Below are 18,676 nucleotides of genomic sequence, written 5' to 3' on the forward strand. Positions count from 1 at the left end.
TGGTTGGACCAGTTTGCACTCCCACCAACAGTGCAGAAGAGTTCCTTTTTCTCCACACCCTCGCCAACATTTGTTGTTGCTAGTTTTTTTAATATGTGCCATTCTCACTGGTGTAAGATGGTATCTCATGGTAGTTTTGATTTGCATTTCCCTGATTACAAGTGATGTTGAACATTTTTTCATATGCTTGTTGGCCATTTGAATTTCCTCTTCAGAGAAGTTTCTTTTTAGCTCTTCTGCCCATTTTTTGACAGGATATTTTCTTTGTTTTTGTTGAGTCTCATCAGCTCTTTGCAGATTTTTATGATCAGTCCTTTATCATTAGTGTTGTGTGCAAAAATGTTCTCCCAGTCGGTGGGGTTTCTCTTTGTTTTTGTTATTGTCTCTTTTGCTGTGCAGAAGCTCTTTAATTTGATGTAGTCCCAGCTGTTTATCTTTGCCTTCACTATCACTGCTTTGGGTGATGTGTCTGTAAAGATGTCTTTGATGTGAATATCACGTAGTGTTTCGCCTATATTTCCTTCTATGTATTTTATGGTTTCAGGTCTTATGTCTAGTTCTTTAATCCATTTTGAGTTGATTTTTGTGTATGGTGTGAAGTAGTGGTCAAGCTTCATTCTTTTGCATGTAGTGACCCAGTTTTCCCAGCACCGTTTATTGAACAAACTTTCTTTGCTCCAATGCATAGTCTTTGCTCCTTTGTCAAAGATTAGTTGACCATAAATCTGTGGGTTTATTTCTGGATTTTCTATTCGATTCCATTGGTCTGAGTGTCTGTTCTTGTTCCAATACCATGCAGTTTTGATGATTATGGCTTTGTAGTATAGTTTGAAGTCTGGGAGTGTGATGCCTCCATTTCCTGTTGAGGGATTTTTAATTGTGGTCTTTATTGTGTCCAGGAAGCTTTCTTCTATTCCTGGTTTATTGAGTGTTATGATCATAACAGGATGTTGAATTTTATCAAATGTTTTTCTACATCAATTGAGATGATTATGTTATTTGTAGTCCTTCATTCTATTAATGTGGTGTATTGTATTGATTGATTTTTAAATGTTGAACCATTCTTGCATTCCCGAAATAAATTCCACATGATCATGGTATATAATGTTTTTCAATATGCTGATGAATTCAGTTTTCATATATTTTATTGAGATTTTTTGCATCAGTATTCATAAAAGATACTGGTCTGTAGTTTTCTTATAATTGGCTTGATATGTGGTTAGCTGGCTTCCAATAAAAAGTTGGGAAGCTTTTCCTCCTTTTAAGAAGATTTTGAGAAGTATTGATGTTAATTCTTTAAAGTTTTGATAGAAATCGTGAGTGATGCCATCTTATTCAGGATTTTTCTTTGTTGCGTGTTTTTTGATAACCGATTCTATCTTCTTACTAGTTATAGATTTATTCATATATCCTATTTTTTCTTGATTCAGTTTTGGTAGATGGTGTGTTTCTGGAAATTTTACCATTTCATGTAGGTTATCCAATTTGTTGATGTGCAGTTGTTCACAGCATTCTCTTAAAATCCTTTTTATTTCTGTAAAATCAGTAGATGTACACTTTCATTTCTGATTTCTACTAATTTGTGTCTTATCTCTTTTTTGTTAGTCACCTGCCTAAAGGTTTGTAAATTTATTTTGAAGACCCAAATTTTAGTTTGATTTTATCTGTTGTTTTTCTGTTCTTTATCTCAAATCTTTATTATTTCCTTCCTTCAGCTAGTTTTGGATTTAGGTTGCTCTTTTTCTTTTGCTTAAAATATAGAGCTAGGCTATTATTTGATATTTTTTTAATGAATGCATTTGCAACCATAAATTTCCCTCTCAGCACCGCTTTTACTGCTTCCCATATTTTGTTGTTTTGGTTTTATAATCATTTTTCTGAGGTATTTTTCTAATTTCCCTTGCAATTTCTTTTTGACACATTTGTTAAGAGTGTGTTGTTTAATTTCCACTTATTTGTGAATTTTCCAGTTTAATTTCTATTATTGATTTCTAGTTTCATTTTACTTTGATCAGAAAAGATACTTTGGAATCTTTGATTTTAACCTTATAAAATGCATTAAGAATGGTTTTGTGGGAGCTTCCATATGATCCAGCAATTCCACTCCTAGGTATTTACCCAAAGGACACAGAAACATCAATTCCAAAGAGCACCTGCACCCCTATGTTTATAGCAGCACTGTTTACAATAGCTAAGCTTTGGAAACAACCCAAATGCCCAAAAATAGATGACTGGATCAAGAAGATGTGGTACATATATACCATGGAATATTACTCAGCATTCAAAAAAGATAAACACATGCAATTTGCAGCAACATGGATGGCGCTGGAAGGGATCATGCTCAGCGAAATAAGCCAAAAAGAAAAAGAAAAATACTGGATGGTCTCACTCATAGCAGGAATCTAGAGAACTCAAATAAGGGACCAGGAAAATGAATATAAGAAAGTGAAAATCAAAATCAACAGAAAACTATGAACCAGAGACACTTTTTGGGGGGTGGGGGGCGGGAGGGGAAGGATTGGGGTCAGAATGGGGCGTTTGCAATTGTATGGGGGAATATAAAAATAAAATTTATTATTTAAAAAAAAAAAAATGGTTTTGTGGCCTAACATATGGTCTGTCTTAGAGAATGCTCCATGTGCACTTGAGAAAAATGTGCTTTCTGCTGCTGTTGGGTAGAGTTTTGTATATGTATATTAAGTCAAATTATTTTACAGTGTTAAATTCAAGTCTACTTCCTTATTGATATTCTGCCTGGTTATTTTATCCATTATTGAAATCTGAATATTAAAGTGTTTGTTATTATAGAGCTGTCTATTTTCCCCGTCCAATCTGCCACCGTTTTCTTCATATGTTTTGGAGTTTTGATGTTGGGTACATACACAAATTCCCTATTTTAGCATTATACATAGAGTTCTAATTCAGAGCATACTATTCTGTAGTTTACTTTTTATATTTTGAATATATGTATAGGATTCATCCATGTTGTTGTTCCTTCATTTTCACTGCTGTTTTGGGTTTATTTGTATGACTGTGCTACAACTTTTTCTATGTTTTTTTTTGTCGCCATATTCACTTTGAAGACAGCTTCTCAAATTCTGCAGACCTATAAATCAACGTAAGGAGTACTGACATCATAACAATATTAGGTCTCCCTATACATAGTGTTTTTATTTAGCTCATCTTCAGTTTCTATCAACAATGTTTTGTACTTTTCAGTATCTATGTCTTATACTTATTTTGTTAAATTTACTCCTAATTATTTCATATTTCCTGATGCTTTTGTACGTGATACTGTTAAGTCTCGTGATTCTCCCACAGAAGTGGGATCAGCCCCACTGCCAGCCAGAATTTGTTTGAATGTTGACACTGATGAAACCACACATGTACCAAGAGGCTATAAAAAGGTCGATTATTCAAATAAGGGGTCTTCCTGGGAAGAGAAAGGCAGGCTTGCAGACCATTCCAGGATTGCTTGAAGTGAAGGGAACATTGAGTGTTTCTGGTTTTTATTACGGTTTTATTACGGTTGGGAATGGAACCAAAGTAAAGTTTACTTTGTGAGTTTAATATGCATGACTTGAACTTCCCCACTGACAGCAAGAGTAGGAATGTCATGGATGTTCTTATCGACTTCCCAGGTATGAGGGAAGAAGGAGGAATGGGAATTGAGAGCTATCAGTAATCAATATAAAAAAAAATTGAATTTTGTATCTTGACCTTTTATCTATGACCTTGTTAAATTCACTTATTAATTCCATTAGCTTCTTTAAAATGCATTAGGAATTTCTTTGTAGGTGATCATGTTGCCTGCAAGTAAAGATACTATTCTTTATTTCCATCTCTGTGCCTTTTGCTTTTATTGTAATTAGTAAAGCAAAAAACCCTGGTTAGAATCTTCATACAACATAAGTAAAAGGCTCTGATCTCAGGGGGAAAGCTGTCAGTCTTTCATCATTTACTACAAAGTTAGTTGTAGGTATTTCCTAATACCTTTACCAGGAAGTCCTCTTCCACTCTTTAAATACACAGATATTTTGAATGTCAAATGTTGTCAAAGGCTTTCTGCATTAATTAAGATAATCATATAATGTGCTTTTTTTAGGTTGTTAATGTAATGTACATTGATTGAGTTTTGACTCTTGAACAAAATTGGCATTGCTGGGATAAACTAATTTGTTAAAAAGTATCCTTTTTGTATGTTGCTGGTTTTGATTTGCTATAATTTTGTTAAAGATTTTTACATCTTTGTTCATGATGAATGGATTTTGGTCTTTATTTTTCTTGTGATATCTTTGGTTTGAGGATCATGCTGGCTTTATAAAACGAGTTGGAGAGTGTTCTCTATTTTCTATAAAATAAGTGATATTCCATCTTGTTACATTTTCCAATGAAGTCTAGAGTTTTCTTTGCGGGAAGAATTATGATTTCATTTTTTATTTTAAGATTTATTTATCTATCTATCTATTTATTTATTTATTTATTTATACAAGCACTGGGTACAGTCAGAAGCGTGGGAGGGTGAGGGAATTCACCAGAGCCAGAGCGGGGAGCAGAGCAGGCAGAAGGACCAAATTACACTGCTGAGGGGAGCAGCGGGCGGCAGGAGAGGTCTGTGCGCCATGTGAGACCCTCCTCCGGTGGCCGGGGAGCAGCCGGGGATAGAACCAGCGCTGCAGAGGCTGCGGGCAGCTTCTCAACCCAGCGCTCAACTGCTGCGCCACTGTGGAGGCCCTGATTTCATTTTTTTTAGTAGATACATACTATTTAGATAGCAGATACAACTAAATTACATGATCTTTTTGAGGGAGCTTTGATAATCTATCTTTTGAGAATTATCTCCATATGATCCTAATTATAAAATTTATTGGCATAAAGTTGTCATAAAATCTTATATTGTCCTTTGTCTATATGTTCATCTTTTTCTTAGAAATGTATTACTTTTATTAATTGTATTAAAGAACAAAATTTTGGTTTTAATTTTTATGGTGTTTTTATTTTAAAATTTGTTTCATTTTTGTCCTGCTGTTATGTTTACTACATTTCTTTTTTTTCCCTGATATTTTAAAGGTAAAAGTATAGTTTATCAATTTGAGACCTGGCTTTTCTAATATATTTATAATATAAATATATTGCTATATATTTCTCTCAAAGCATTACTTTACTTGCATTGCACACGTCTTGGTCTGCTGTGTTCCATTTTCATTCAGTTAAGAAATTTGCAGATTTCTTTTGTGACTTATTGTTTGACTTGAATTATTTAGAAGTGTGTTTTTAATTTCATAATATTTCCTTTTTTTTTTAGATACATTTTACTTCTAACCGTTTGTGGTCAGAGAATGTACTTTATATTATTTCAATTATTTTAAATTTGTTGAGATTTTTATTATAGTCAAAGTAAAGTTTATCTTTGCAATAATTATTATGATTAGATGCAAATACACACTTTTTGCTCTTTGCTTTTTATTTGTCCTATTTCAGATTCTTCTCTTTTGATTATTTTAAATGATTTTATCTCCACAATTGTCTTATTAGCTATAATTCTTTAATTTGGTGTCTGTGCTTCAAATGTACATAAGGTTTGTCCTGCTGTTGTTTGAATATTCAATAAGTCCTAGGTTCAGTTAGTCTATAATGTTCAAGTTTTCTATATATTTTTGTTTAGCTGTTGTATCTATTACTGAGAGGGGAGTATGGAGCCTAATTTTGCATTTATCCATTTCTCTTTTCAGGTCTACGAATCTTAGATTCTGCGATTTAGGTTTATGATTTTTTTTGATATTTTATTTTTATTATTTTTTAACATTTATAATTTTTAATTTTTTAAACAATATTTGCTTCCCCCCACCAGCTTAGATTGAGTTCCCATAGAATTTCCTTCCCCAAGGCACCCATGCAGCATCACCACAGTCCCCTGTGCTCCTCCCTCCCTCCATCTGATCCCTCTCCCTTCTTCTCCCCTGCAGTGTATCTCTGATTTATAATTGTCTGTTTGTGCTTTGTTGTGTTTTGTACTGTTATTATTTTTTTTACACTGATGTCTCATTTGGTTCCCCTATATTCCTGCTATAAGTGAAACCATCCGATATTTTTCTTTTTCCTTCTGGCTTATTTCACTGAGCATAATTCCTTCTAGCTCCATCCATGTTGCTGCAAGTGACATGAGTTTATCTTTTTTGATTGCTGAATAATATTCCATTGTGTATATATACCACATCTTCTTGATCCAGTCATCTATTTTTGGGCATTTTGAGTTGTTTCCAGGTTTTACCTATTGTAAATAGTGCTGCAATAAACACAGGTGTACAGGTGCTCTTTTGAATCAGTGTTTTTGTGTCCTTTGGGTAGATCCCTAGGAGTGGAATTGCCGGGTCATATGATAGCTCCATTTTTAGTAGACTGCGGAAACTCCAGACAGCTTTCCACAGTGGTTGGACCAGATTGCACTCCCACCAGCAATGTAGGAGATTTCCTTTTTCACCACTTCCTCACCAACATTTGCTGTTGCTTGTTTTTTTGATATGTGCCATTCTTACTGGTGTAAGGTGGTATCTCAGCATGGTTTTAATGTGCATTTCCCTGATGATAAGGGATGTTGAACATTTTTCCATATGCCTGTTGGCCATTTGCATTTCCTCTTTGGAGAAATGTCTTTTGAGTTCTTCTGCCCATTTCTTGACTGGATTTTTCATTTTGTTTCTGTTGAGCAGGTCTATGATTTTTAAACTCTACTAGGCAATACACCTTTAGAATTATATCTTTATGATAAACTTAACCCTTTATAATTTTGAATGTCTCCTAAACATGTCAAAACTTCTTTGTACAGAAGTCTACATTGTCTATATTTAAAAAATCACTTTTGCCTAGTGTTTATATGGAATAGCTTTTTTCCATTCTCCTTTTTTTTTTTTACCTATGTCTTTATATTTAGAGTGGGTTGTTTTTAGAGACAGTATATTGTTGAGTTTTGCTTTCTTTTAACCCCATCTGACAATCTGCATTTTGATTGAAGTATTAGACTATTCACATTTAATGCAATAATTAATATAGATATAAATACACAATTTTTGCTCTTTAATCTTTATTTGTCCTATCTCAGATTCCTCTACTTCTTGATTATTTGAAATGATTTTATATCCACAGTTGTCTAATTAGCTGTAATTATTTAATTTGGTGACTGTGCCAGGGTTTATAATATATGTATTTAATCACAGCACTCATACATATATTATATGCTATATGTATGATTTAAAAGCCTTGCAAAGGTATACTTCTGTTTCTCCCTCTTCCATTCTTTGTGCTATTATTATATGCAATTTAATGTTACATATATCATAAACCCTGTAATATATTTTACTACTTTTGCTTTCATCAATTCTATTTTTTTTAAAAGTATGTTGTATTCACCTACCTTAGTAGGTTTAACAGTGCCCTGTTGTGATAGGTATATCCCAGCTCTAGAGTCTGTGAATATGTTACCTAATTTGAAAGGAGGAATTTGCAGGTGAGATTAAGAATTTTATTTTATTTTTTTTTAAAGATTTATTTTTTATTTATTTATACAAGCATTGGGTACAGTCAGAAGCGCGGGAGGGTGAGAGAACTCACCAGAGCCAGAGCGGGGAGCAGAGCAGGCAGAAGGACCAAAGCACACTGCCGAGGGGAGCAGCGGGCGGAAGGAGAGGTCCGCGCGCCATATGGGACCCTCCTCCAGTGGCGGGGGAGCAGCCGGGGATCGAACCCGCGCCGCAGAGGCCGCAGGCAGCTTCGCAACCCAGCGCTCAACCGCTGCGCCACCGGGGAGGCCCGAGATTAAGAATTTTAAATGGAGAGGTGGTCCTAGATTTATTCAGATCACTTACTGAGTAATCAAAAGTGTCCTAATGAGATGGAGCTATCACTACAGAAGTAGGAGATATGGTACCAGCTGCAAGCAGTTGGAGTGATGCAAGGAAAGGGTTCAGGTAGCTCCCAAACTCTAGAAAAGATGAGGAAACATATCCTCCCCAGGAAGCTTCTAGAAGGAACCCTTTCTACCAATAACTTAACTTTAGTTCAGTGAAACTGATTTCGTAATTCTGATCTCAAGAGCAGTAAGAGAACAAATTTGTATTGTCTTAAGCTGTCATGTTGATGGTCATTTGTTATAGCAGTCATGGGAAATGAATTTCTATTGTTCTTCATTTCTTTGTATACATTGAAATATCCATCTGGTTTCATATTTCTTTTACCTGAAGAACTTTCTTTAACATATCTTGAATTTGCTGGTCCACTGGGTTTTGTTTCTCTGAAGACATCTTTAGTTCTCTTTCATATTTGAAAATATATCCACTGGATATAGAGAGTTCTAGGCTTACTGCTTTTTTTAATTCTCCCCCCAACCCCTTTTCAGTACTTTAGAGTTGCCATTATCCTTCCATTATCTTTTGGATTGACTGTTTTCTAATCAGAAGTTTGCTGTCACTTTTGTATTTATTTCTTTGTATATAATGTTTGTTTTGGGGGGCGGGGTGTCTGGCTACCTTGATGATTTTCTCATTATTGTGAGATTTCAGAAATTTGATTATGATTGTACCTAGGTGTCATTTTTTTCTTTTTTATTGTATTAGTTTCTCATTGTGGTAACATTGATTTACAACACTGTATATGATTCAGAGCTTTAAGATCACACATCTTCAGATGTATCTTACCACACCACAACCACTACCTACCAAGGCACCCATAGTCCTCCATCATAGTCTATTAGGCCCCTCCACACCTCGCTTTCCACTCTCCCACTCCCCCTCTGGTAGACTCAACTCTGCAGTCAGACTTCTAGGGTCTGTTACTGGTTTGGTTCCTTGTTTTGTTTTTCTATAGTTGACATATATGTGAAATGACCTGTTATTTGTCTTTCTCCTTCTGGCTTATTTTGCTTAGAATTATCCCCTCTAGTTCCACCCACATTGTCACTAATGGAAATCGTTCATTTTTTAAAAAAAGATTTATTTATTTATACAAGCACAGGGATACATGCCAGAGGCACGGGAGGGTGAGAGGATTCACCAGAGACAGAGCACGGAACAGAACAGGCAGACTGATGAAATACACTGCTGAGGGGAGCAGTGGGCAAGACAGGAGAGGTCTGCCGCACCATGTGGTAATCTCCCAGGCTGGCCAAGAATCAAAACCACACTGCAGAGGCTGTGGAGGCTGTGGACAGCTTCACAGAACTGCGCTCAACCCACTGCGCCACTGGGGAGACCCGGAAATCATTCATTTTTTTTATAACTAAGTAGCATTCCTTTGTGTGTATGTATGTATGTGTATATGTACACACACACCAGTCCTTCTTAATCCACTCATCTGTCATTGGACACTTGGTTGTTTCCATAACTTGGCTATTACAGTGCTCCAGTGAACATATGAGTCCATACATCCTTTTGAATTAGTTGTTTTTGCATTCTTCAGATAGATAGCTAAAATGGAATTCCTGGATCATATGATAAATTTAAGTATTTTGAGAAGCTTCCATACTGTTTTCCCTAGGGCTAAAGCAATAAACATTTCTACTAACAGTGTATGATGGTTCCTGTTTTTCCATCCCCTTGATATGGAAGCTTTAATATCCATAACACTTATTTCTAATCTTTCCTAGTCTTTTTGATACAGGCCATTCTCATGGATATGAAGTAGTATCTCATTGTGATTTGGATTTACATTTCCCTGACATAAAATGTTGATGAGCATTTTTTCCTGTGCATTGCAATCTATATGTCTTCTTTGGAGAAGTGTCTATTTAGTTTTCCTGCCCATTTTTTAATTCATTTATTTTCTTTATGTTGAGTTGTATGAGAGATTTATAGATCTTGGATATCAGCCCCGTCAGATGTATGAAATGCAAAGATTTTTCTCCCATTCAGAAGGGTTTTTTTTTTTTCTTCATTTTATGGCAGTTTCTGTCACTGTGCAGTTTTTTCGTTTGATGTAGCACATTTTTCTAACTTCTGTTTTTGTTTCCTTGGCCACTGAGTCCCCAAAGACATCCCTGAATCCAAAGTTGTGGGGTGTATATTCTCTTCTTTGTATTTCATGGTTTCAGGTCTTACATCCAAGTCTTTAATTCCTTTTGAGTAAATTTTTGTGTGAGTGTGAGAGTGAGATAGTTACCTAGTTTTTTTCTGTTGCATGTGGCTGTCCCAATTTTCCCTCACTGTATACTCTTGGCACCTTTGTAATATGTGCACTGTCCATAAAAGTGTGGGTTTATTTTTGGGTTCTCAATTCTATTTCATTGTTCTGTCTCTACCTTTATTCTGATACTATACTGTTTTGATTACTATAAATGTGTAGCATAAAGTCTTGGACTGTGATACTACTATTCTTTTTCTCAGAATTGCTTTGGCTTCTCTTTTAGTGTTAAAATTGGTTATTTTAAGGTATATTTGATAGTTCTGACATCTTGATGGGTTGTTCCTTGGTCTGCTTCTGTTAACTTCTTTATCTCTTTGTAATGAATCTTTTTTTTTTGGGGGGGGGTGTCTTTTTGTCTCTTGTTTTTTTTAAGAATTGGGGTACAGGCCAGAGATATGGGGGGGTGAGAGGATTCACCAGAGACAGAACAGAACAGGGAACAGAACAGGCAGATGGACCAAAGTACACTGCTGAGGGGAGCAGCGGGCGAGACAGGAGAGGTCTGTCCCGCCATGTGGGTTTCTCCCTGTCTGGCCGGGAATTGAACTCATGCTGCAGTGGCCGCGGATTGCTTCATAGGCTGCGTTTTAACCCCTGCACCACCAGGGAGGCCCTCTTAATTTGTTTTTAAAGATTTCTTTATTCATACAGACCAGAGGCACAGGAGGGTGAGAGGGTTCACCAGAGACAGAGTGGGGAGCAGAACAGGCAGAAGGACCGAAATACACTGCTGAGAAAGCAGCAGACGTGACAGGAGAGGTCTGCTGTGCCATGTGGGTATCTCCCTGGCCAGCCAGGATCGAACCTGCAGTGCAGACAGCTGCGGACAGCTTCACAGTGCTGCGCTCAACCGCCTGTGCCAACAGGGGAGGCCCCTTGTCTCAATTTTTTATTGAATGTTAGACCTTGTTTATAACAGGACAATAGAGACCAAGGTATACTTTTTTTTCTGTCAGCTCATTTTTATGGAATGTTGAGTCAGTGTAGTTAGGAGCTGAGTGGTGCTACCTTGTGCTAGTTTAGGACCTGGAGCACTGGGGGTTCTCAGTGTCCCTCCCTCACACTTAGCTTTCAGGAAGCCCAGACACCTTTCTTCTGTACTTGCATGGGGAGAGGGGACAGGACTCTTACCTTTACCCTGCATCCAGTGACAGCCTCCTGTTGTTACTTGGCGCAGGCTTATGGAAGGGGCAAAGGAAATTATCAGAAATGTCTTGGTTTTCACACCTTGTTAGTCCAGGACAGGCCTTGTGTTGCTGAGCCTCATGGATGAAGCTTTGTCAGATGTTCTTATTTTGGTGGACTTTACTGGATACCCTGATTCTTTTACCTCTGCGCACTAAACTGGTTGGGAGTGATTTGAATATTGTTGTGGAAGGACTCTTTATTTGCATTTCCTTGTTTAAACTCTAACACTCTAAATATTGATATTTGAAGATTGCAGCTTTGACTCTGTTGCCTGCCAGAAAACCCTCTAGAGCATTCTATGGCCTCAGGTCAAAGGTTTTGAACTCTAAGTCTTGAATCTCTTACTCTGACCTTCTTTCAATTACTTACTTCAGTCTTCGTTGCCTCTGTGGCCCCAGACCCATCAGTTCTGAGGGCAGATTTCTTTTTTTCTGTATTGCTAAAGCCAAAACAGTACCTGTCATGTGGGAGCAGCTCAGTAATCATCTTGAATAGATGAGAAATAAGTACAAGAGCCCTGCTTTCTTTCTCCATCTGGAACCCCCTTACCTCACCTGCATTCCAGCTGACAGACTCCTGCCCAGCCTTTAGGTTCACTCACAGATCACACAGGACAGCCGTTATGGGGGAATTCCCACTAAGTTTGCAGAGGGACCTCTCTCCTGCTCCAATTCTGTGCTTCTCAATCCTGGTATAGATCTTGTAGGCTGAGATTCCACCTGCTTCCTCCTAGTTCCCCAGAGGAGGGAAGAGCAGTCAGGCCTGCCCTTCCCCACTCCGGGTGGCCACTTGATGAACTTTGCTATACTGCTACGGCTGCTCCAGATTTAGGCTGATTCTGCATACACATGCGAAGATTTTTAAAGCCTCTTTTCCTGTTGCAGGAAAAGTGAAGTATTACATTCCCCTCTGTGAATGTAAGAAGTCTTGTGCTGAAAGCATGTGGTGCATCCTGCGAGGCTGGAGGCAAGAGTGCCTGGGCCCACTTGGAGCCCTGACGCAGCAGTGGCTCCCAGGCATCCGTGCTCTGGCCAGCGTGAGTTCCACGAGGAGAGATGAATACAGTTATGTGGTGGTGGGTGCAGGCTCCGCTGGCTGTGTGCTGGCTGGGCGGCTCACGGAAGACCCTGACAAGCGTGTGCTGCTGTTGGAGGCAGGGCCCAAGGACATGCTTGCAGGGAGCAAGAGGCTCTTGTGGAAGATCCATATGCCTGCTGCCCTCGTGGCCAACCTGTGTGATGACAAGTACAACTGGTGCTACCACACAGAACCACAGGCAGGCATGGACGGTCGTGTGATGTATTGGCCACGGGGCCGGGTCTGGGGAGGCTCCTCTTCCCTCAATGCCATGGTCTACATCCGTGGGCATGCTGAGGACTACAACCGTTGGCACCGAGAAGGTGCTGTGGGCTGGGACTATGCACACTGCCTCCCCTACTTCCGCAAAGCGCAAGGGCACGAACTGGGGGCCAACACATACCGTGGTGGTGAGGGGCCACTGCGTGTTTCCCGGGGCAAGACCAACCACCCACTGCACCAGGCATTCCTGGAGGCGGCACAGCAAGCTGGCTACCCCTTCACTGAGGACATGAATGGCTTCCAGCAAGAAGGTTTCGGATGGATGGACATGACTATCCATGAAGGTAGTAGTGAGTCTATTCCCCATCTTTCTGGTTCTATCAAAGACCATCCTATCTGTCCCCAATATGTTCCATAAGTGTGGCTAAACTGGGGCAGATAGGAGGTTGAAGGGATGTGATACCACACTCCCCTGTAGGCCAAGGAATACAACCCAAAGCCATTGAGAAATGACTTAAAAATGGTGACAACTCTGGCATTCCCTGGCCCACCCTCTCCCCCCCAGTTTGTGTGACTAAAGTAGAGTCAGCTATCTGGCTAAAGAGCCCAACTCCTCTAGAAACTTATAGGTGGGGAAACTGAGGCACAGAGCAGTAACACCTTGCTTCCAGCAGGGCTGAGGCAAGACCAGCCAGTATTGATCTAGGGCTCCCACATCTACGGGGTTCTCCCCCCTTTAGTCAACAGCTCCTGTTCTTCTCTGTCACATGCTGAGGGTGAAGGCTGTTTTCCCACCTTTAGTCAGGTAGCCCTGGTAGATAAGACTTTGACTTGGGTGGTTTTAGCTTTATTTTGAAGGTTGAACTTGCAGAGTCAAGGGAAGGGCAAATTCTTTTTTCCTAGCCCCTCCCCAGGCCCTGCACCTAATCTCCTTTGTGTCTTGCAGGCAAACGCTGGAGTGCAGCTTGCGCGTACCTGCACCCAGCACTGAGCCGCCCCAACCTCACTGCTGAGGCCCAGACATTTGTGAGAAGGGTGCTGTTTGAAGGCAACCGTGCAGTGGGCGTGGAGTATCTCAAGAACGGCCAGAGCCACAGGGTGAGCAAATTCCCCCGGGGGCCTGGGCAGCGAGCCCAGCTGTCATGCTCTCACCCCTATCAGCACTGTGATGACTTGGCATGACCATCTGCCACTCTGCACCTCAGAGCAGCCCCCTAGTACCTTCCACGCCTTTCCAGTTCATACTGAGAATTTAAGGACCATCAGTGTGATCGAGTTCCACCCACTGTGCTGTGTGCCAGGTTTGTTCTCTATCCCACTCGGAGGTCTGGCACATGGCTTGCTTAATTTGAATGCCTGGGTTTATCGCATTCAAGTACTGTAGCCCTGTTTTTAAGATCGCTGTACTTTATCAGGGTAAGAACCACACTTTATTGATGATTGACACCACAGCTGCACCTGGGGGGTGCTTTCACACAGGAACACACTAACACATCTCTTCCTCCCTCACAGGCCTGTAAACAATCCCGGCACAGCATTTGGGTACATTATACCGAGACCACATTTTGGGGCTCCGTCTGGCTCCTTGGGAAGTGTAACCTACATGATCCTTTCCCTCTTCCAGGCTTATGCCAGCCAAGAGGTGATTCTGAGTGGAGGTGCCATCAACTCTCCACAGCTGCTCATGCTCTCAGGCATCGGGAATGCAGATGACCTGAAGAAACTGGGCATCCCGGTGGTGTGTCACCTTCCTGGTGAGCTCCTTTCTCTGCTGCTCCCCAAAGGCTGTGTCTGCTGAACCAAATGGTTTATTGTGTTAGCATGGAGTGGGGATGGGAGTCCTGCTCCTCAGAACTGTCCTATTCTTCCCATGAGCCTAAAGGCAGTGGTGAGGGACGGGGCTGCCACTCCATCAGTGACCTCTCAGTAAGCAGTTCCTACTTGAGGCGTGGGTGCTGCCCTCACCGAGGGCAGAGCTGACAGGGGGCACCTGGATGGCTCTGGGGGGAGAAGTTTTCAAGACCAAGGTGACTGGAGAAGCTAAATCCTCTGGCTAGTCATTTTTCTTACCTACACCCTCCATTTCAGGAGTTGGCCAGAACCTGCAGGACCACCTGGAGCTGTACGTTCAGCAGGCGTGCACCCGCCCCATCACCCTCCACTCGGCACAGAAGCCCCTGAACAAGGTCCGGATTGGTCTAGAGTGGCTCTGGAAGTTCACAGGTGGGCATGCTCCTCTAGGAGCTTGGAAGAGGGGGGCTGTGGGCAGCACAGTCACCTTCTGAGGTGCCCAGCAAGGACTCTGGCCTCGGGTTGTTAGTTCTAAGCCGAGTTATATCATTTACCTCAGTCTCTCCAATTCCTGCTTGACAAGCTGGTGTGAGGACTGGCTGACTAGCACAGGGCCGGCATGGGGTGAGACTCTTTGGAGGCTGGTGCTGCTCTTCCTCACAGGTGGACCAGGATGGCCCTGTGATGTTTAACACCTGGGGTTCAAGGAGTTAGGAGAAAAAGCACAAACGAGACACTTCTACAGAACCAGCATCCACTTCTCAGCATTTTGTTTGTTTTGTAGTCGAGTGTCAGGGTACTGCGAAGTCCTCATCCGGTCAGCGTCTCTTTCTCCCACATGCACTGTGCTAGAAGGGAGGATGCCAGGAGTTCCTTGAAGACTACATTCTAGTGGGGACAATGGAAAGAAACCAAGTAAACATGCTAAGTTTTAAGTGAAGGAAAGACCAGGATGTTAGAGAATGGTGGCAGGGGATCTGAGAGGCAGAAGATTGTGTGTAGGGGCCCTGAAGCTAGACATCTCTTGTTTGAAGAACTAATGCATTGCGCAGGGAGACTGCAGCACATTCAGGAGAAAGCACTCGGGGAGGGTCTGGGACATGAGGGCCAAGCAGGCATTGAGAAGACTGAGGTCAATGACGTGAAGGCTGGGCTGCGGGGGGGCACAGAGGTATCTGGAGCACCAGCAGAGAGGTCACCAGAGCTGCCAGGTAAGAAGTGATCTGGGCTGGATAAAGGGCAGGATAAAGGGCAGGTGAGTGCGATGGAACCAAGTTAGATGGATTCAAGATTGATTTTAAAGCTAAAGTTGATGAGATTTTCTGGTGGGCCTGAAGAGGAAGGTAAGGCTGGGGCAGCTTGGGTTTCTGATGTAAATCTTGCAGGAAACAGGCCTGAAACCAGCCTGGCCCTGCATCCACTCCTCATGAGCTTCCATCCCCAACTAACAGTTGAGGGGGCAGTGTGAAGTCAAGAGGGGGCAAAACTAAAGATTCTTGGCATGCAGCTGATATTTTTCCCCATCTGGGGGAAAGAGGAAACAGAATTGAGGACTTAGGTCTAGGCACTAGAGAAGCTGCCCAGGAAAAGGAGAGGAAACCAGGCATGGCTGCCTACCCTTCTTGCTCACCTGCTCCATTTTCTTCCCACCCTCAGGTGATGGAGCCACAGCCCATCTGGAAACAGGTGGGTTCATCCGGAGCCAGCCTGGAGTCCCCCATCCAGACATCCAGTTCCATTTCCTGCCATCCCAAGTGATTGACCATGGGCGGGCCCCCACACAGGAGGATGCTTATCAGGTGAGCACTGGTCTCGGAGTCCCCTTGCGGCACTCTCCAGACTGCAGCGTGGAACTGGGGAGCCCAGAATCAACCTGAGGCAGCACCAGGAGTGAAGCAGTCTGTATGGAGCATGGAAAGGAGAAGCAGGCACCCAGCTCAGGGCCGGTGTTCTAGGTCAACAGGAAACTCGGGGCCTAAGCTACTTAGTCCAGGGGTTGACGGAGGTCACTGCTTCCTCTGGGTTCTTCTAGGTGCATGTGGGGACCATGCGGGGCACGAGTGTGGGCTGGCTCAAACTGAGAAGTGCCAACCCTCAGGACCACCCCGTGATCCAACCCAACTACTTGTCAACAGGTAATTCACCCACTTTTGTCTCCCCAAGGCCTGGGTTTGTGGGATCATTCACTGAATGTGTGCCTTTATGGGGCTCCTATCTGTCCCTGGACCTTTCTCCAGATCACATTTTCTGAAGACACATCACCCTCTTCCCTTGCTCCACCCCATCATTCTAGGCTGTAAATTTGGACATGCTTCGTAGTGGGTCAGTTTGCAGCTTTCAGATCAATCTACCAGGAAGTGCAAGGGGAGCCAACTACAAATATGGTTCACATAGCATTTTTCTGGCTATTACCTCTTTGCATGCAGCAAAAATGAGCACTGCCCAGTAATGTCTCAGGAGGTGCTCACAGCCATGCTTTTTTACGCAAATCTGAACTCTGGATTTAAACCCGGGGCAGACTTTGTCCATCATGGGATTCTGCTTGGTTGCAGAGTTCCCTATTGGTAGGTGACAAGTTAACCTGGTGGTTCAGACCTCCATTTCTCAAACTGTCCCCTCAGGGGGCTAACTAAACCTCTCTAGGCCGAGAATCTTCCTGTAAAGCCAGCATGATCAGAGGAGTCATCTCACCTGTTTCTTCTCCACAGAAAATGATATTGAGGACTTCCGTCAGTGTGTGAAGCTGACCAGAGAAATTTTTGCACAGAAAGCCCTGGCCCCATTCCGGGGTAAAGAACTCCAGCCAGGAAGCCACGTGCAATCCGATAAAGAGATCGACGCCTTCGTGAGGGCAAAAGCAGACAGTGCCTACCACCCCTCGTGCACCTGCAAGATGGGCCAGCCCTCCGACCCCATGGCTGTGGTGGACCCGCAGACTAGGGTGCTTGGGGTGCAAAACCTCAGGGTGGTCGATGCCTCCATCATGCCCAGTGTGGTCAGCGGCAACCTCAATGCCCCCACAATCATGATCGCAGAGAAGGCAGCTGACATCATTAAGGGCCAGCCAGCACTCCAGGACAAGGATGTCCCTGTCTACAAGCCTGGGAGCCTGGCCACCCAGCGCTGAGGCAGTCATTGTCTGAGAAGGCCCCTGATGAGCCAAGTGGGCCAGCCTAGCCCTTGCTCCAAAGGCTCTTTCCTGAAACTGTCTAGAACATTAGGATTCAATGGCTGCAAACTGGAAATGAGACCAGTGCTGCCAGTGAGTCAGGTTTCTTTCTCCCAGCATGTCCCTGACTCCTGGAGGAATAGCAGAAGGGAGGCCAGCAGAGGTGGATGGTTAAGTCCCACCCTATCCTCTGTCTTATTCCATGGTGCTGTCCCACCCAGGGTCTTGCTCCTGCTGCCTGCCTCAGTCCTGCTGGACTTGAGGGAAGGGGTCCTCTCCCAGGCCCCCCTGGGAAAGCAAGCCCCAAAATGCCTTATCTAAACTATTCTCAGAGCCGGGCGCTGTGCCCAGCTAGACCCGCACTGCGTTTTCCAAGGTATCTTCCACTACAGGCTTCCGGCTGAGGCCAGAGTCATGCTCAGTTTGGGCATGCACATAGCCGCCGGCTTCCCTGTTCAGAGGGAGAGCTGCCTGCTAGAAGAAACACAGCCTTTTCTTTCCTCCACAGCTTCCTGACTTCACTCCCAGACTGAGGCAAGAACTGGTGTTCGGTCGGGTCACCCGCAGGGGCTGGTGGCCACCTCTCCAGTGTTCTGGTACTCTATTAAACATGATCATTCCACTGAAATGATTTCTGGACATTGTTCAAGGAGGGAAGATTCCCAAGGGAAACTCTCAGGTTTCATTCACGATGATGCAGCATTTTAAATGATGTTCCTATTACCAGGAAGCAAACCCTCCACATACCAGGCCACCAGTCCATGCTGAAGCAGCTAGTCCAAGGGGGTGCATTCCTCTCCACCTGGAAGACACTGGGCAGTGGACAGGGCTGGATAATTCTTTTTCTCTAGATGTCCACAGGAACAGACCAGGGTGGAGCCAAGACAGAAAGGGCAGGCAAGTAAAACTATGCATTCTGGTCCTGTAAAAATGCAGCTGAGTGGAAGAAAAATAGTCAAAGATTTGAATATTGGGGGGGAAATATTCAAGTAGCATTTAAAACAGCCCTTTGATCTTTAAAATTCTTATAATGTAATAATAGAACCCGAGAACTTA

General features: G+C 42.6%; 1 protein-coding gene across 1 annotated transcript; it reads left to right on the forward strand.

Annotated features, from left to right (window-relative positions):
* Positions 1-12,301: 12,301 nt before the first annotated feature.
* On the forward strand, positions 12,302-17,578 carry CHDH (choline dehydrogenase; the record flags this gene model as incomplete). The annotated part of the gene is made up of 7 exons (XM_084247274.1): positions 12,302-13,004; positions 13,607-13,758; positions 14,285-14,414; positions 14,749-14,883; positions 16,108-16,250; positions 16,484-16,586; positions 17,160-17,578. The coding sequence occupies 7 exons, from the start codon at positions 12,302-12,304 to the stop codon at positions 17,576-17,578; spliced, it is 1,785 nt and encodes a 594-aa protein (XP_084103400.1).
* Positions 17,579-18,676: the final 1,098 nt, after the last annotated feature.

This window comes from Talpa europaea, assembly GCF_964194135.1.
Source record: "Talpa europaea genome assembly, chromosome: 11".
In the NCBI taxonomy this organism is placed as follows: domain Eukaryota; kingdom Metazoa; phylum Chordata; class Mammalia; order Eulipotyphla; family Talpidae; genus Talpa; species Talpa europaea.